Source organism: Passer montanus, unplaced genomic scaffold, assembly GCF_014805655.1.
Source record: "Passer montanus isolate IOZ18808 unplaced genomic scaffold, ASM1480565v1 scaffold29, whole genome shotgun sequence".
Classification (NCBI taxonomy): Eukaryota; Metazoa; Chordata; class Aves; order Passeriformes; family Passeridae; genus Passer; species Passer montanus.
In genome coordinates, this window is record NW_024367596.1 from 2,445,634 (window position 1) to 2,465,418 (window position 19,785).

Genomic DNA, 19,785 nt, shown 5'->3' on the forward strand with positions numbered 1-19,785 from the left:
GTCAGAAGAGGTGCTGGTCCTTAAGAATAATATACTTAAAAATTTAAAATTCACAAAACCCCATCCTGTAAGATTTGATACAGTCTCACTTTTACGGACACACACAACTGATATTTTTACAGATAAAATCTGAAGAATTAAGACACTAAAAATATGGAGTTAATCCCACACCTTCCTTGGAAGCAAACAGGAATAAATACATGAAATAAGCTGTCTGCTGCACTGTGAGCATAACTTAGATGCACTTTTATGCAGCAGAGCTGAATGCAATTGTACTTTTATTCTGTAATAAAATTCACATTGTATTTCGTTGAAACAACATTGGCACTGGTTACTGTCCCTTGCAATATATAAAATAAAGTTGATGCAATTTTAAATATGTTTACTTTCCATTTCCCTGTTATTGCTTTACCTTAGTTGTAGGATTATAGGTGATAGCAGCAGCAACATTGTTCTGAGACACAGAAACTGATCCTATTTCCTGGGACAATCCCAGAATCTTGATTTCCTCAAATTTCAGGTTGTTTGGATCAGCATAATTGCTGTGTGTAGCAGTCATTTGTAGAACATTCTGAAAAATAATACAGTGGTCATATTCTTCTTTTAAAAAATCTGCCAAAAGTCCTCCTGATTTAACTTTTTTTTTTTCCTATGAAGATTTTCACATTGTACCATAAATAAACCAATATCTTTTTCCACACATATCAATTATTGCTCTGCTTGTTATTATCACAATAAAGCTTTTCTACCATGTGTAAAATAATCTTCAGAGTTGTGTTTCAGCTTTTTTTCCTTGCTTGGGAAATAAAGAAAGGCTGGGGTGGGCCTGTGGCAGGGCAGATAAACTCCAGACTCGCTGGGTTCCAACATCCAAAGGTTCTCACTTCTTTTGATATAAAAATACCACTTCCTATTCTGTTCCATTAGTTATTTTTAGATTAAGAGTTCAATCAGAGGACGTGCACCATGGCTGTCACACGTGTGTGGAACTTCCTTATTGCCCTCCATGGGAACGTTGAGGGTAATTATTAACTCAAATGTCATCACTGTCAAGTCGTGGTTTGGCTGCTGGGGTTTCAAACTCCAACAGCAACTGGGGTGCCTCCCCTACAAATGACTCTTTGATTAGTTATGGTTTAAAAATTACTAATTCATGCGCTCCACTCGTGGTCCTCTGCACCTCTCACTTAGTTTATGTTCTTTCATCATGGCAAAGGAATTAATACCTTTACCCGATATTAATGTTGTTATTATTATTGTTGTACAAATAATATGTTACCACGCTATTGGAAATCTTTGTTTTGTGATAGTTACTGTCAATATTAGATAGAAACACTATCAGGACTCCACCCTGATGGCAATGAACCTTGCAAAGGCACTTTCAGCTTAAAATAACAGAAGAAAACTTAAAACTGATGTAGTTTCTGAGGGTTCAGGCAAGGTGTGGGTGTCCCTCACTCTTTGGAGATATTCAGCTGTATTTTTACAGCATAAAAATATATTTTTTTTACAGTGCCACTATTTTGAGAATCACAAACATTCCATGCTTCTCCTTTTTGACTCTGCTTTAAATGTCTCTTGTGCTTTAGAATTCTCTTGTTCAGTGAATATTGCTGCTGAGTTTATTATGTGGAAGGAAATAGGATTATTTAGATATTTCTATTAAATAGGAGAAAAAAAACACAACAGATTTCATCCCAGTTAAAGGGGAGTATTTTGAACATGATTCTTCTTGGCGTTGGAAAATGTTTTGTTTTCCAGCAAATCTTAGAGGAGAATAAAGAGAGAAAAGAGCACTCTTAAAAGATACTGGGTAAAAATCAGAAATTAAAATCAAATACTTACATTGGAAACTTTAAACTCATAGTAAATGTAGGCTTTCTTGTCAATTGTATCTAAAAGGTAAAAAAAGAAGTTACAGTTGGAGTGCAGAAAACAATAAAATTACAGTAGGGTTGTGCCACTGCTAGAGACCAATGAACTGTTAATTATCAGCACTGCATTCAGAGCTGCACTAAGCAACTCAAATATTTACTAATGTTTGTTTGAGGAACTGAAAAGTCCCTTTTTCCTTTGGCCAGTCTCCCAGGAGATCTAATTTTTTCCACAAAAATTCATTGAAAGCAGCTCTTCTAAAATGTAGTGATTTTTTTTTATTCTACTGTTATTTCTTCTTAGTTTGTCTTAAATATAAAAGTTTTAATCAAAACTAATCCTTTAACATAAGCTAAATAAGGATTCTTCATACAAAAATAATGGTGGTGATGATGATAATAATAATTATAAATGCCATGAAACCATAAGGGAGGAAATAACATGGAACTGAAAAGTCCCTTTTTCCTTTGGCCAGTCTCCCAGGAGATCTAATTTTTTCCACAAAAATTCATTGAAAGCAGCTCTTCTAAAATGTAGTGATTTTTTTTTATTCTACTGTTATTTCTTCTTAGTTTGTCTTAAATATAGAAGTTTTAATCAAAGCTAATCCTGTAACATAACCTAAATAAGGATTCTTCATGCAAAAATAATGGTGGTGATGATGATAATAATAATTATAAATGCCATAAGGGAGGAAATAACACGTGACCAGGGAAAAGAAATACAAAGCATGGTCAATCTGGTTTGTTTTTTTTTTCCTCACATATGAAAAGACAAATCCTGCCATCAGAAGCAAATTGCAAATGGTTCCCCTGTAAAACTGCAACCTGTAAGTTTTGGGCAGGCCATAAAATGATGAAATGTTTTATTGCTGTGTTTGGCAGCAGCAGTGAGGGCAGTAATGGCTTTGTTATTTTAGGCCAGAGGAGCACATGGAGCTGTCACCCCCATGCACAGCAGCCACCCAAGGCCTGCTGGATTTATGGCAGCAATAATCAGCTGAATCACTGCTCTATTTCTTAAAAGCAGCCCCAGCTTTCACTAAATTCCAAAAAAGCAGAGGCTTGGGAGTTTTCCTGGGAGATATGATTGGTGCAGTCCACAAGGAAAAGGAGTTGTACGAGTGGAATGCAAGAAGTTTTCCAATATTGGTGTTCAGATCCCTCCCTGGATGAGCAGTGGTTTGCCTAAATCCCATGGGAAAATCCCATCCTATCACCTCCTGACAATCTAAAGATTTCTCCTGAAAACCAGAGGTTTGACCTTAGAGTAGAGCCTTGTGTCTTTTTTTTTTACTTCTGTAGAATTATGTCGTGACTTCAATCTTACATTAATAATAGTCACAGTTTTCTGCTTCAAAGTGATGAAAACCATTTGATTTATGAGCAAATAGCAGCAGTGTGTTACAATGCCTTCTTTTCAGCAGGAACATTGAAATCTGAGCACATTAGATCTTTGTTAACCATATTTATTTCACTGCTGGTGGCTGCTCACCTGTGGATTCTCCATCATCCCAGAACAAATCCCCAGAAGCTTCATTGTTGATATCCAGAGCAATTATGAGTCCCAGTGGATTCTTGCGGCTGTGGAAAGAGATTTATGTGTGTAACAAACATCTGAACATTCTTGGTGCATCCTGCATGTTCATGCAAGAGTGAAACACCCAACAGGGTAACAAACCTTGCAGAACTGCCTTAATAAGTTTAATCCTTGGTTTCCTTTCATTTTCATGCAAATAGTTTAAAATACTCGGTGAGTTTACAAATTTCTATGCAAATAATTCATCCACTTTGCAGAATTGCCTTAATAAGTTTAATCCTTGGTTTCCTTTCATTTTCATGCAAATAGTTTAAAATACTCGGTTTAAAATTTCTATGCAAATAATTCATCACTAAAGGTGTGGAAGTGAGGTTTGGCTCACAGCTATTCACATTTCAAGGTGAAAATCCTAAATACAGTGGGCTGCTATTATTTGTAGCCTAGAAGCCCTCAGCCCTGTTATGAGAGGGAAAAAAATGTTGAAAGGGTTCTGTTTGGGATCCTACCTTGCCACTGTGGTGGTGCTTGGTTTCTGAGTAGGGAAAATGTATCCTCCTCTCAGGTGCAGCCCCATTCTGTCTCCTGGGGTTGGTATGTTGTGCCATACTTTCTTCAGTTGCATTGGTTCACCCTTGTGGACAGAGATTGAAAAGAGAACAGGAATTCTGCATTACCCACTGCTGGGAGTGTTTTCTTAAGTCCTGAGTTTCATCAAATTGTTCCTTATAAAAAAAGCTTAAGTTGTGTAAATATGTATGGGCTAATGGGCACATAAAATAAAATAATTTCTTATCACTCTGATTTAATGGAATAATCCGAGCCCTTTCTTGAGCCACCAGTTCTTGTGCTTATCCCTCCACCCTTCATCCCTTGTCTCCCAAGTAACCCCAAAGTCTTTCCTTCAGGTCTCTGTCCCCAAAGCAGGGCTGACAATCCTATTTCATCACATTCCCATTTAGAAAATGGTGTAATATCCCACAATATCCCTGCATTTCCTTACCGTGTCATACTCGTACCACTCTGCATCAGGAAAGTACACACGAGTGGACTCCACACCCTAAAAGTGAATAAAGAAACAACCTTCATATTTCAACTTAATCAGATAAACTCAATTTTCCAATAACGCTGAAATTCAGTGTGAGAAAATAATTGATATTCCTGTACTCTGCTGTTTCCTGGTGTTTAGGATGGAGTCCAGACAGGGGGAAGGGCAATCCAAGCAGATTTCTGCAGAGCTGCTGGGGTGTGACTGAATTGCTGCTCTGCAAAGTGCAGCTCATTGAAAGCCACCCAAAGCCACAATGCTTAAACCCAGTGAACCAGATCCTATCCACGGGTATCTCTCTATCTTCTTTATTCCCATTTATTTTGGGGCTGGCACCTTCCAGATTCTTGCTTTCCCTTTTTGCCTTTAACAAATGTTTTTTGTTCCTCCATGGCATATGTGTTGCTGGCAGGAGAAATCATTATTTACAAGATTCTGCCACAGAATAAGCCACAACTTTTTTGTTTTCTTGTTGCACCACAGAGAAGCTGAAATGCAGCAAGAGAAGCTGACTCCAAAGGAAATTCAGAGATGATGTGAAGATGAGGTGAAGCAGAATATCAGACCAGATATCCTTGACTCCATAGAAGACTGGCAAACAGGAGTAGGATTTAACTGCAAGATTTTCTGTTTCAGCAGGGGTAAAAATGTGCTGTGGGCTCTCTCACTGGAAGCAGTAATTGAAGGAGAGGAGCTGGTGACTCAGCATGGTCTGTGGCCACCAGAGAGATCCCAAACCAGCCAAACCTACCGGATCAAGAACAGGGGAAATCAGCAGCCCAGGGCCCCACAGGAACTGCCTGTCGATGTCCCATGTTATTTCATCAGAGTAGAACCTGAATAAATGTGAAGAATAGAGCAGAAATTGGTTTTTTTGTGATTTATATCAGCAGCAACCCCAAGATTTCAGGGTACTGATTGTCCACAACCATGGCTAATGGACGCATACAAAAATCACCCCCTGATTAGACCAAAATGGGGATTCACTAATTGGGAAGTCACCTATGGATATCCCAATGTGCATTTTCAGAGGATAGAGGTTTAGAAAGTGCCCTAGCAGCATGAAATGTGTCAGATCTCCCTGTTGGTTATAGATTCCCAGACTCACTCGTGGAGCAGTGGCCTCGTGACCGTGGCCCCTTGGGTGTGAGCTTTGTAGAGCAGCGTGTACAGGTAGGGCAGCAAGGTGTAGCGAATGTTCAGGTAATGCTTGGAGCTGTTCACCAGCAAGGAGTTGGGCCCAAACACAGCTGGATCTTGATGCTGGAAACAAAAATCCACTGTTATTATTGCCAGAAATACTTTGCCAAAGGTGTGAAAAGCTGTTTCAGGGGGGCTGGGGTTCCATGGGGCAGCTCTGCACTGAGTTCTCCTTTCTGGTGCTGTGACCTGGTGTCCAGTTCCTCTTGGGCTGTTTGCAATTCCCATCCCTCCTTGTCCATCAGGGTCATTCCAGGATTTATCCTGGCACTCAGGTTCATGCCAAGGAGCTCCCAGGGCTTGGCATGGTGGCTCACACAGACCTTGGTGTTCCTTGGTGTTAGGAGCAACCAAAATTCATAAAGCTGTTGCCAAACAATTGGATTCTCAATTAACCCTTACGGAACCCAACCTTTCCCATCTATAATTTTATAAACACAGCTTAAGGTTCTGGTTTCAAGCTGGGCAGTGATAGTGAGGATTAGAAGTGATATTAAAGGAAATGTGGTCGTGCAACACAAAGCAGCTTTGAACAGAAAGCTCAACTTACTATGACATGTTCACCGTTGTGGTTCCTGGAAAATGGGTAAAATGCTCCCACTTGCATCCATCGTCTGCAAAGTTCTTCTGTGGTGTCTTCACTGAAACCACAAATATCTGCTCCAACCTTTAAAAAAAATTTTAAAAAATCAGAATGTGTTGGATGTACAGTGCACCTCAAAAGGTACAACATGTTTGTAACTTTCCTCTCCCAAATCCAGCTACACTGACCAACAAATTAAACTGACCCCTCACTAACACTGCCCATCATTCTGCTTCTTCCAAATTTTACCTTCTTGTTTGGTGGTCATATGCACAGAATGGGAAAAAAGCTTCAAAGCCATTCAGATTTAAATCATAAAAAGGATTCTGGCTATTTCCCTTCTAAGTGGATGTCTCTAATTTGAAATGATAAGAAAGCCAGGAATTGTTTCACATCCCCCACTGGTGTTTAGAAATTAGAAATATAAGAGGTAGATTGGGATATATAAGATAATAAGTTTGTTACCCACTTTTATATCATGACAGCAACAAAAATCAAACAGCCTAAATCAAAAATTGATAATTGAAAAGAAATGTTCAAAGGAGATTCTTCAAAAGGGTTAATTTTGAGGTGCCAGTGTAAGTGGTTATTTCGAGAGTGCTTGGTTAGATAATCTGTTATCTGTTTTGAAAGGATGGCATGAACTGATGTCCTACATAAGGAATTCCAAAGAGGTTAAACTCCAGCATTCCAGGGATTGCCCATTTCAGCTGATCCCACGTGGCTGCATTGTCCCCCAGCCAGTGTCCCCCGTGCTTTCCTGATCCTGCAAAAGTGGACCTCGAGATGAGGAAGCTTCTGTTTCCTGGGAACAACGTCTCAATGGCTCTGGAAAGGAATGGGGCTGGAGTTACACAGAGGAAAAGACAACTCAGACACTGGCAATTCTGAACAAAGCAGATTTACACCAATTTGTACTCATTATTCACCCCAAGGATGGGGATGCCTTTGCAGGTGTGTTTTAGCAAAGCTCAAGATATTAATTTGAAATAATCTCTTTACACAGCTCTGGCAGCCAATTTGTGGCTTTTCCTACCAACTCCAGCTGTGGATTTTGCCTTGGCTAAACGTAACACAGCATTTTCCAGGAATCTTGTTCCTTTGGCAATCAAGTCTCACGGTGTTTTGTAAAACATAGATCATGGACTGTTCTGAAACCTTTCTGCAGGATTTTAGGATGCATTCCTTACTTCCTAGTGGATATGGTCATGGAATATCCATAAAGGTTGTGGACATCATATTGCTTGCCCCAGCTCTGCACTGCATCCAGGCAAAGTGTCTTGGAGTACATGACTCTGTCGAGGATCTCTTGAAGAAAGGAATACAAACAGCACTGGTAAGGTACATTTTATTATTAATCTTTCCAATCTTTAATGCACATTTATTATATTCAAACCTGTTTTTTCTCTTTATTCTTTCACTCAGGCAGTTTAATTACTCCAAAACCAAAAATGCTGCTCTTGGCTGTTGGTTTGGTTGATGTTTGCTCTGTGATATTTCCACTCCTGTGCTTTGCACCCATCCAGGGAACTGAGAACTGTGCTCTAAATTCCTGAATCACCATCTGACAGCACACTGGCAAAGGTTACTGAAATCTACTATTACTACAAACTATGAACTCCATTTTAGTTCTGCAAATATCTGAAAAACTACTGACAGTGCAAGAGGATCATTGCATTATCAGACATAATTAAGGCAATGACAATATCCAGTGTTTATTTGATGAGATAAAAGAGGCAGTTCTGTAAACCACTCCTGAAGTATACAATACAAACACATAAATATTTTCTGTCAATAGGACTGTCCAAACCCCACCCATAAGAACTACACTAAAATCATGTTGTATCCTTGAAGGCAATTAACATTTTATTTGCTATTTTATTATTCTGATTAAAGTAGCTGGACTTACTGGGAGTGTAAGGAGGGTAGTTTAACTTATTGTCAGCACAACCTTTTTTTGAGCCTTGAACAAAGTTGCACACTTCATTCATGTCCTGGAAAGGAAAAATGCAGGATGAAATAAAGTTGCCTTAAGTACATTTCCCTAAAAAAAGTCTTCCAATCTATTCTGTCTTTCTTTAAGGAATCATTAGTAGCTATTCTTCAACGTCTCCTTTCTGATTGCAAAAAATACCTTTCAATCCAATAAAAATTCAATGTAATAAACATCTGCTACCACCTACATTTTAAAAATAAAAATAAAAATCCTGAGTTACTCACAATCCATATTCCATCATAGGGCACCATGTCATAGAACAATCTGCACTCGTTTGTCCACCAGTTCGTGGTCTCGAGGCTGGTGTAGTCTGGGAACACAGTTTCTCCTGGCCACACCTGGAATATTCAAAGGAAAACAATTAATGAAACTTTGAATGAGATTAAAAAACTGTCAGGATCACAGACCTGCTCAGGTTGGATGGGAGGTTGAAGAACACAAAGAGTATGAATTTCTTAACTTTGAATTTTTCAATTGTTTTTCCTGTGAGTCAACAATACACAACTGAGAAACTTCTCAATATAAGTTAAGTTTATAAATCAAAAGGATAATGTGAGTTCTGGCTCTTCAGTTGCTACTGGAAATAAATAGAAGCTGGTTGATGAAATGTCCCTTGAGCCTTCAAACTACCCTTTGATGTAAAAAAATGTTAGTGTTAATGTAAAAAAAAAAGGGTTAATGTGAGCAAGTGTAATTTTAATTGCTATTTTAGTTCTATTTTTTCTTTAAAAAATTAAAATTTAAAAAATATTCATTTTGATGTAGAATCGATGAAAAACACCTTTTTAATGTAAGCAATTGAAAAAAAAAAAGCTAAGAAAGGTTGAGAATTATCATAGTCTACAAGAGACCTTACAAACTTTGCTCTCACTGGTAAGTCCCCTGAGCTAAATTAAATCACAACAGTGACAACAGATCAAATTCAAATGTGTAAAACCACAATTACCTCCCCAACCAGTGCTGTTCCATCTGACTCATTAACCCAGACATGCTTCTCCGTTCCCCTGACGTAGCTTCCATAGGAACTTCCATCAGCCATTTTTTGGGTGCTAATAGCAGGATCCTAAAGAAATTAGAAAACAACAAAGAAAAGAAAAAAATCAGGATAGTCCATCCATTATTACTGGCTGTTAATGAAGTAATTGCATAGAATAAGCAAAGAATAACAATAATGAATAACTGTAATGAAAGTGTTCACAAGGGAAAAAAAAGAAGTAATTAAGTGCTTACCAATATGATGATATATTTTTGTCCATGTTCATGCAAATAAGCTGCAAATTTAGGGAGGTCCTTGAATTTCACTTTGTCATAAGTAAAATCTTTCCTGTTCTCCATGTAATCAATATCAATGACTTGGATATCCTGAAAGAGAAAGGAGTTCAGCTTTTCCATGAGAAGTGATAGGTAATGATTTTTATTATTTTTCTTCCTAAATATTAGCTGAATATTAGGGTCAAAAATAATAAATAGGGAATATTGATGACATCAGGTTCATGGCCCCTAAAAACTAATTTTAAAAGTTAATTGCACTTTGCCTTTGACTGTCAATTAAGATTAATATATGGTTCCATAACTGTCCATAGGACAATAATAAAAGTGTTTCAAGAGAAGAAAATTGGATAGAGTTGGAAAGAATAAAAGAAAAATTATTACAAGAAAGTGTTTGAATGAATCTAACTACAGTTAGATAGGGCATCCCTAGATGGGATGAGACAATTCAGTGTTCCAACCCTCCTCCAATGTTCTGATAATGGGTCTAACATCAAAATGCACAAAAACCTTTGACACCACTCGTTTCCTAACCCAAGCTCATGGAAAACGAGCCACTTGTGGGATCTTGGAGTGCTCCCCAAGCCCATACTCACGTGGGGCAGTCCAACAGCTCTGTTCCTCTCCACCACTTCTATCACCTCATCCAGGGAGGTGTATCCATAGCGGCAGAGCTGGAATCCCAGGTTCCAGTAGGCAGGCAGTGCTGGCAGTCCCACAAGCTGTGAGGGGAAAACAAAAACCCCACGTGCTGCTGGACACCCTGTGTCACCTCATTCCTTTTCCCTGCATCCACTGGTGCCCTAGGATTTGATCTTTTCCATTTCCATGTATGTGTACCCCTGCAGCTCTTCAGTGTGTAACTCTGAGCTCCACACCCAGTGCCAGCTACTGCTTTCCCATCCTGGGCAGACACAACAATTCCTCTCCAGCCCTGGCAGCCAAGGACACCTCCCTGCCTCAGGGCCAGAGATGGAAACAAAAGTGAGCTGGGGGAGCAAACTGGGGGTCAGTGACTGCATGAGCTGGAGCTGGAATTGGAGGATGAAGCCCCAAAATGCAAATGGCCCAAACTTATCCAAGTGTGAAACCCGTGAGCCGTGGAGCATTTTGGGTGCAGCCCTGGGGGGCTTGGCCTGCCCTGGATGTACCTGAAGGGCCTGCAATGAACAGAACTGCTTTTTATTCCCTGCACTCTGGCTGCCCTCTGGTTTAGGTAGTCCTGAAAATGCATCACCACATTTCTCAAATCTACTCAAATAGCCCACCCCTAAATACAATATTTACAATATTTTCCCTATTATTTATTTATTTTAATAAATACTGGTATTTTGGGACAATGTCCATTCTTTAAGGTGTCACTGGAACTGAGGAAGATCTCGAGAAGTGCAAAAGATACCCAGTGATATCTTGTGATCATAAGATCCAGACATCCTGAAAACACACTTTCTATCCCATCATACTGCCATGTGAACATGAACTTTTCCTCATGACAAGAGCAAGGAAACATAAGTTATTATAGAGACCATCTCCAGCTGCAATGGTCATGGTGTAAATTACAGATTTATGAATTTTGGAGCTCTTGGACCTGGGAGATGGTCTTCAGCACCCAGAGAAAAAGAATATGATAATATAAATCCCAAGCACTTTGAAAAAATCTGTCCAATGCATAATCCCTGTAAGTAAAGGTACCTGCAGGTACTCCTGGACTACTTGCTCTGGAGTGTTCCCCAGGAAGATGTAGAAATCCAGGATGCCTCCAATGGTTCTGTAGGTCACTGCTGGAGCAGGCTGCACCACAAATTCTGCCAGACAAGAAGGCACAAAAACAGGTCTGAAGGAGAGGAAATTCTAAAGTAACTTTTCTAATTGATGATTAGAGAATTTACTGTAGTGAAAACCACAAAATGCCTAAAGAACCCAAATCATTAACTGAACTTGCACAGAAGGGGAAATCAGCCAACTCTTTGTGTGTCCCTATTTCCATTCCTTTGCATCCTGCAGAGAAGAGCATCAGAAGAAATCCAATGGTTCAACCTTTTATCTCTGAATTTTTAGTACAACTTTCCAGCCCAAAGATGCTCAGAGCTCAGTAAACATAAATATAAATACACTTATCTGAAGGGATTAAAGAACATTTACTTCCAAGCGTTGTTCCCTCCAAATTTAGTCTCTTATTCCAGTGCAGACCTGTACAGCCTTTGGATGAGTTCCTGACCCTCAGAATTCCATCAAATCCCTCCAGTTAACTGGGAGCTACTCACTGCTTGTGTTTGAAATGACTGCTCTCAGATATTGGGGGTGTTTTAAAGAAGGGACACTTACATCAGCTCAGTTTTATTGCAATAATTTCAAAAGAAATTCAACTTTCTCAGAGCCCCAGAGGAAGGTTTCTTACCCATGGCATTGCTGTTCATCAGGAAAACACCAAAGGAGGCTCCAGTGTTGTCTTCCAAACACAGGAAGAAAGTATGGGTTCCATACAAGTTATCCATTGCCTAAAATAATAAAGGGAACAGGCAAGCTGATGAACATCTAATAACAGGATCTGCTCTGGAATATTTCAAAATATATCAAAGGTAGAACTCAAAACATCTCAAAATGGAGCAAACAGCAGAAATTTAGATCCTGACACTTCCCTGTTTTATATGTTCTGTTTTTCCTGGTGTTCTCTTTTATTTTCTATTAAAACAAGAATTTACCCAATAAATAGATAACAGATCTGATGGATCTGCAGGAAAGTTGGCAGATATTGCAGCTCTGTTTCTGGGGAATAAATGTGCTCATCAAGAACTTGAGAGGTGCTTACATCCCTTTCACCACAGATTAGGTTTTACATCTAATCTATATTTCTATTCATCCTACAAGGCAATAATTTTGATGCCTAATCTATGGAAATAGGAGAGTGCCTTGCTGCTTTTTCATTTCCTTTTTAATTCTTTTTTTTTATTTCTGCTGTTATTATTAGCAACATAAGCCCTGAGAGACACTAACAATTGTTGTGCTTTTTCTCCTGAAAAAATAAATTCAGTTCAAATGAACAAGAAACAGAACCTGAGCAATTTGAAATCAGCCTAACTTGGTGATGTTCAGTGTTATTTTAGCTTAATGAGTCTAGACTCAGTGGAGCCATTCAGTTAAGAACTATCTTCAATCCAGAGCAAAGAGTGAGGAGGAATCTCAAGGCAATGGGTACAAATTCCAGATTATTAATTAATTGCATGCAGACATCTCACCCTCAGGTTTCAGTCCATTTATCTCCTATTGCAGGAGAACAAAAGTTCTCTCTCAAAGCAGGGGGTTGCTTTATGAAGCTGAGGCAATGGTGAAAATAATCTCACAATTATCAAAAAATGGGTGTCACAGAAATTGTTTCATAAAGGGACAGCCAGAAAACTCTAGCAACAAATAACAGCCAACAGACATACTTTTATCTTGGAAAGAAATGGCTGCTAATGAGAATTTTTCCATAATTTGAACTCCAAGGATGTTGCTGAAGCAGCCTGGACCAACTGAACTGAACCCTACCCTCAGCAAAGCCTGTTGTTATTTATTAGTATGCTATTTATTCTGATTATCAGTAGAAGCTGAAGACTCATCTATTAAGGTTTATCCACTGGTTTTCCACTGCACACCAACACAAAAATCAAGGAACACCCATCAGTGTCACGGAGCTTTTAGCAACAACACGCAGTGCCTGAAAAATCTCCAGGGGAAGCTCAGTGGATTGACGGATGTGTTCACAGCCCGGGAGGTGACAGAACTGCAAAGACTGAGGGGAAACCACCCCAAACTCACTGCAGAGGGGCCAGTGTCCCTGCTGAAGAGAGGCCAGGTTTTCCAGTTGACGTCGTGCCTGTACTGCTTGTGGACATGCTCGCCCACGCCGTAGATGTTGCTGCTGGGCAGTTTGATGGAGAGCTGCAGGAACTGGTCAGCGTACTGCAGGGGCCCAATGCTGGTGTCAAACCTGGTGGAAAAGGGCAAAATAAATGAGGAAAAAGGGAAGAGCTTTACAGAGTTGTTGCAAGGAGTGTTTCTGCTCATTTCAGCTGGAGCTGAGTGGCAGAGTCAGGTCTCCACCCAGATCTTTCAGGTTTTCTTCCAGATGTTGTTGGAATCAGAACTTTCTTTTGGGGCCTCAAGTGGAACAAAAGATGGTGGAAGTTCACAGACTTTACCAGAATAATCAGGATTTTGGTAATGAACTGTTGTAACATATTCTCCTTCTATAAAGAGCCTCTCTTGTTGGGCTGTTTAAGAGCTGGGGAAAATCAGTGCAAACCTTGCGCAAAGAAATTTATCAAGGATTTATCTCTGTCCTTATCCAACGGTAGCAACAACTTCCTTTGAGATCCTCGAACTCAGAGTCCAACATCAGTATCATGTTTTCTTTAGAACCCAAATGTAAACACTTTTATGAAATTAAACAAAGGCCTAAGGAAATTTAGACAATATTCCAGAGAATTGTTTCAGTGTGGTCCCTCAGGTGTCTCATCCCCCTCCCTGTACCTGTTTAATCAGTCAGGCACTGCTGACTGCCAAGTCCATCTTCTGTGCCCTCTATAATTGCAAATCAATCATTGCAGAGGATCCCAAGCAAGACAACAATACTAATAAGAGCAAAAAGCAACCCTCAATTAATGAAACTCGAAGCCTTGCTAATCCAAGTGGCCCAGCCCCGTGACAGGTAATCATTCCTGGCTGATTTAATGAGCACCTTCATCCTGGCACTTCCCTGCTCTGAGGGCACTTGGACACCTGTGGTTTGGTGGGTTTGGTTTCATTTATTTATTTTTAGAACATAAATGGGATGAGGCAGTCCAATGTTCAAGTTCATTAAATATTTTAGACACGGGCTTACATGACCAGCTGTCCTTGGATATCACAGGTGTAAAGGGCAGCCTGATTTTGGTGGTGATACAAAGGGCAGCCTGATTTTGGTGGTTCAGGGCCTCAGCACAAGTGTAGTAAAGAAGATAAAAGATAAAGGAAGGTAAAAAAAAGAAGGGCAAAAGGTAAAGAAGACAAAAGATAATCAGGAGTTTTCCCACATGGTTTGAAGCACTGGCAGAGTCCCTCAGGTAATAAAATTTCCCCATATTGAGATTTCCCCAGCACTGGGGGAACGTGATCAGGGAGCCACACCTGAAACTCTTCAGACAGAGCTTCCCACCTCAGACTTTGTTCCCAAAGTCATCCCAAGAGTCCTTGAGGGGCATCCACCAGTCAAGAAGAGGGGAGAAGTAGAGTCTGTGCCCAAGAGAACACCTCACAGGTGGCATCTGGTGTGGCACCACCAGCTCTCAGGGAGCCCAGTGACATCTGTGCCACCGAGGAAGGCCCGCCAGGACTTACAGCACTTTGCCATTGCTGGCTCTGGTCACCACGAGGCTGAAGGGGTTCTGCTTCAGCTCCACCTTGTAGTTGGGGTTGGAGGCCATGGATCCCTCGAAGGGCTTCACGTGCTCATGGGGGACCTCAAACCTTTGAGCGTTAGGGTCAGTGATCTGCACATATTGACACAACACATTGGGCCTTTACAAAATTAATCCTCAATACAGGTATTTTCCAGCACTATCCACAGTTCTGACTCAGGGTATTTCCACCCTTATCCCAGTCTTCTCCTCTGCTTTTATTGTTATTCACTTCCAAGTTTAATTACTCATTTTCAGCCATTTTCTTCAAAATATCTGACTCTCAGGAACCCATCACAGGACAAAGTCTCCCACAGAAGGTTCACAATCCCACAAGCCACTGGTACCCCACACCCTTGGCACAGACTATTGAGCTCTCCATGGAAAACAAACCATTGGAAAAGCTAATATTGTCTGTCAAAATGATTGAGTGATGTGATTGGGCCATAAACAAGAAATAAGTAAATACATTTATCCCCCCCAAATCTTCCTGTGATGAGGACAAATGGTATATAATAGAAAAGCTGAGCTTTCCAGAAATCTCAGTGATTTTTCATACAGAATTCCCACCATGCCAAGTGCCTGTGGCACTGCAACAGCAGGGAGAACAACGAAAGAACTCCAGTGGGAATCATGAGAGTGCTCCAGAGGCATCAATCCTGCACTCCCTGCACAGCAGCCCCACATCTTGCAGAGCAAACAGCCCTTGGAGCAGACGAGGACAAAGCCTGACCTTGAATCGGAAGCGGTTGTTGGTCTGATACTCCGCCGTGAGCAGCACGGTCTGGATGTCATTCCCGAAGAGGGAAGGGGATGGCAGCCTGTCCAACGTGGCCTCGAACCCTTGGGACACAAACACGGGGTGTTGTGTGGGTTGGGACAGCATGGGGGGGACCTGGGGGCCCGGGCCAGGGCTCACCTGCCTTGGTGGATCTCTGGGAGCCCCGCACTTGGTAGCCGTGCTTGTGGGAGAAGAAGCACCAGGGCACATTGGCATCACTCTGGGGGCTCCAGCAGCAGCCACGGAGGGAGCAGGTGCTCTGAGCAAGGACAGGAGGGGCACAAATCAGCTGGGCTTACACAAACAAACCCATGCCAAACCAATTAAAGTGCACACTTCACCCCAAACACCAGGAACCTTAATGATTTCTGCACTCGGGTCAAGCACTCCTTTGAAAAAGCCCATGGAGTGAACCCAGTGGTGGCACAGAAATCACTAAAGAGGGTTTTTATGGAATCAGAGTAAACAAAACCCCATGGAGTGAACTCAGTGGTGGCACAGAAAGCACTAAAGAGGGGTTTTTTATGGAATCAGAGTAAACTAGCTTATTGGAGATGTATTCTTTCTTAAGACCACAAGATCCACAGGTAAAATAAACATTCTAAAAGAGTTATTGAAACATTTGAGCTGTGACAAATACAGCAGAGTCTGACCAAAAGCCATGCACTGGAGAGGGGGTGAAATTTATCATGGGATTAACATCTAATAAACATCTATATAGGCATAATTGAACATTGTGTGTAATATCTACATTTTAATGTAATTTTCCAGTATCAGAAATAGTCAGACTGCTTCTGCATAACCTCAAATTGAGATAAATATATATATATTTTTAAAAAACCCTATTTTTTCAAGCCTCTGTCTCAGTGTAGTGGCACCATGCTTTACACGCACATTCACTAGAAAGCTGAAATTCCCTCCCTTTGTTCTTAGAAATTAACCTGTTCACGTGCTCTGTGTGTGAGGTTTATGTTTGGAGATAAGATTGGGGCAATGAATCACAGAAGTTTCCACCCTTTTCTCTCCTTAAACCCCCATTCATTACTTAGGGCAAAGGACAGTGGCAAAACAACTCTCACTGAGGGCAAAGGGCGATTCCATCAGTGATCTCAGGTACCCAATTCCAAAAGGGACACCCTCCAAACCTCACTTGCACCTCTCCACTACTAGAAGCTCTTTCTGCCTTCATCTGATTATGCTCAAATGCTTTTGGTACTTGTAATAATTATTTAAAATATTCTGCAGCTCAAAATAAGTGGACATGACCCCAAACCTTCATTGCTGCTGTCCTTGTTTGGGGGTTGGAGAGCCCAAACTGGTCTGCGCAGGTCAAATTATTTTGAGAGGCTCTGGGCAGATAAAAGATGAGGCAGTTCCAGCCCAGCAATCGGGCAGGTGCTGAAGGAAGCACTGAGGGAGCTCACAAAGCCACTGGCTTGGCAAGTCTCAGGGCAGTTATTTGATAGTGGTTTTACAGAGCACAGAAATCACTCAAAACCACCCAAAATAAACACCAGATTCACCAAATAGGTAAATGTTTTTCCTCTCAGAGATTCATCCCATCAGAAAATATTTGCTGTCATTTCCATCAGGTTCCAAGCCAAAAATAAGGGCTGGAGGAGAGCTGTAGGGACGCATTTCCCCCCTTTGACACACACAGCCCTTTTTAAGGCTGTGAAAACCCGGGATCACTTCCCACCTCCCCAGATGCCACCTGAGAACTCCCCATTTCCCATTTATAAACCCTTGCAGGGGAAAGGAGAGGAAGCACCGAGCCCTCCAGGAGTGCAGAGATCTCAGCTTTATCCCCTTACTTCATTTCCTTCATATATTGGGGAATATCCTAAATATAAGAACAGATTTACTACTTCCATCCTCTCCTCCCTTTCCAGACCAGGGACCATCCCATAAAAAGCAGAATAAACTGATTTTCCTAGAACCTGGCAGTTCAAGCATCCACATTCCAAGCTGCCCAAGCATCTTCTTCTTTTCCCCAACTATTTCTCCTGAATACTCCTCAACTATTTTCAGCAGTTCCTTCACAGTCCAGTGACATTTTTCCAGCTGGATCTTATCCTGGCAGATTTCTATTTTTGTGGCATATTGAGCTTTCTGCACGAGGAAGTAAACACAGGAGCTGAGGATTGGCTGTGCTTGGCACAGGGGAAGGAGCAGAGTTCACCAGAGACACTGGGGAGCCTGTTGTAAAAGCAATCATCTGCTATAAATAAAGATGTGATCCCAGTCTGGGGGCTGTAAAAGCAGCACAATAGATACCAGCACCCAAAGCTTAATTAGGAATAACCCTGGATACGAGGAAGCTGTGTACACTGGGGTGCAGCACGAGCTGAGCACAAGGGCTCCAAGAAGAGCCTGGCCACGTGCTGAACTAAGATGTGCTGCTCTGTGCCTCTACACAGGCCTCCAGCAGTAGGGCATTTTGGGAAGAAAAGCACAGAAACCAAGCCCAAAGCAACAATTCCCCCTTCCCTGAGCTTTCAGAGGTGTCAGCCTGGCCTACACGAGCTCTGCTCAGTGGAATTCTTGTTTTACTGCTGTGTTCTGCTTGTCTGATCACACCTCCAGGCAATTTTCCACAGCAGTGAATAGATCCTAAATATCTTCCTTTTTCCAGCATCTCTATCTTCACCAACCACATGATCAAATTTAAAAATCTATTTATTTTCTTTCTTTCTTTCTCTTTTATGCATTTCTTCCTTTCTTCCTCTTCTGCCTTCCTTTCTTCCCTCATTTGTCTTCCTTTCTTCCTTCCTTCCTTTGTCTTTTCTTTCTGCCTTCCTCTTCTGTTTGCCTTGTTTCCTCCTTCCTTTCATTTTCTTTCTTCTATTTACTTCTCATTTCTGCAATCCTACTCATTTTCTGGCTCCATCCTGGACATCTTCAGTGACCAAGGAACTCAAGGCAGACACTAACCCTTGTAGATCAGCTTAGCCAAACCATTTTTCCCAGCTGCTGTTTATTCTGAAAACCACTAACACAAACCACTGCAGAGGAGTGATGCAGGACCTGCAGTTTTACAGATTCCTGCATTAGTGCAGCCTGGCACAACCACATCACTTTCAGGGCAAAATGAGCACAGGGTGAATGGAATCACTGGGATGGGATTCTGGCTTTCCCCATGGAGTAAAGGTGATATTTATCTCTAAGCCTGTCAGATCTGCTGCCTGCTCTTCACTAATATTCAGAAATAATTTATTTTACCTCTAATTCCAGATCAGGCACCCTCAGCATTGCAATCTGCATCTACTTTTCTGCTGGGAACCATGATTTGACTGTTTTTAATTCTCTCCTACCACCAGCCTTGCAGCTGCAACCAGAGCAGCACTGCTCCCCTCTCCCTGCTTGATGAGTGCAGCCCTGCACGTGGGGTGACTGGTTCAGAGGCAGTAATTACAGATTTAAATGATCTGCCTGGCTTCTCCTGCAGTGCTCTCCTTGTTCCTGGGGCAGGGAAGGAACCTGAAGAGGTGAGGAACAGGCTGTGATTTGAACCTTTCCTAACCCATCCCCTGCAGGACTTTATTGAGCTACAAATCATAACAAAACCCACGGCAGGACAGGCTTTAACAACAGCTAGCTCTGGAATTAGGTGGGAATTTCCTCCAAGGTTCAGACAGCTGGGTAACAATTTTTATACCTCTGTGAATGACAGAAGTAACCCATATCACACTGGGGTTTTTTTTTCTCCTAAGCTGCCCCTCTCCAGATCAAAGATAGATACCAGGCATCCACCAGAAAACAAGAAAATCCATAATCAAGATGAAAAATAATAATTATACTAATAATAGTCTTTCAAGAGTAACTATTACAGAAAGGTTCTCAATGTGAAAGCACTGAAAAATAAAGGGCATCATAAAATCACGGAAGGGTTTGGGTTGGAAGAGACCTCAAATCTCCTCTCATTCCAATTCCTTCCATGGGTAGGGAACCTTCCATCATCCCAGGCTGCTCCAAGCCTCACCCAGCCTGAGATGATGCTTTTCACTGGGAATTTTAACTCCAAGATTCTTAAGCCAAAAGGTCTTTTCCATGCTCTGCTCTCTCAGACACCCCAACCAA

General features: G+C 41.2%; 1 protein-coding gene across 1 annotated transcript in view; it reads right to left on the reverse strand.

The window, feature by feature from the left end:
- SI (sucrase-isomaltase) overlaps positions 1-19,785 on the reverse strand; it is a 42,880-nt gene that overhangs the window by 19,593 nt on the left and 3,502 nt on the right. The window contains exons 5-25 of the mRNA XM_039713529.1: positions 15,844-15,964; positions 15,658-15,767; positions 14,866-15,017; positions 13,306-13,477; positions 11,906-12,005; positions 11,200-11,312; positions 10,104-10,229; positions 9,469-9,600; positions 9,185-9,301; positions 8,463-8,576; positions 8,152-8,236; positions 7,433-7,550; positions 6,899-7,070; positions 6,210-6,326; positions 5,568-5,722; positions 5,211-5,295; positions 4,415-4,471; positions 3,921-4,045; positions 3,370-3,458; positions 1,846-1,895; positions 413-571 (exon numbers count right to left, since the gene is read on the reverse strand). Coding sequence (XP_039569463.1) covers positions 413-571; positions 1,846-1,895; positions 3,370-3,458; positions 3,921-4,045; positions 4,415-4,471; positions 5,211-5,295; positions 5,568-5,722; positions 6,210-6,326; positions 6,899-7,070; positions 7,433-7,550; positions 8,152-8,236; positions 8,463-8,576; positions 9,185-9,301; positions 9,469-9,600; positions 10,104-10,229; positions 11,200-11,312; positions 11,906-12,005; positions 13,306-13,477; positions 14,866-15,017; positions 15,658-15,767; positions 15,844-15,964 — 2,469 coding nt within the window. The remainder of the gene's footprint in view (positions 1-412; positions 572-1,845; positions 1,896-3,369; positions 3,459-3,920; positions 4,046-4,414; positions 4,472-5,210; positions 5,296-5,567; positions 5,723-6,209; positions 6,327-6,898; positions 7,071-7,432; positions 7,551-8,151; positions 8,237-8,462; positions 8,577-9,184; positions 9,302-9,468; positions 9,601-10,103; positions 10,230-11,199; positions 11,313-11,905; positions 12,006-13,305; positions 13,478-14,865; positions 15,018-15,657; positions 15,768-15,843; positions 15,965-19,785) is intronic.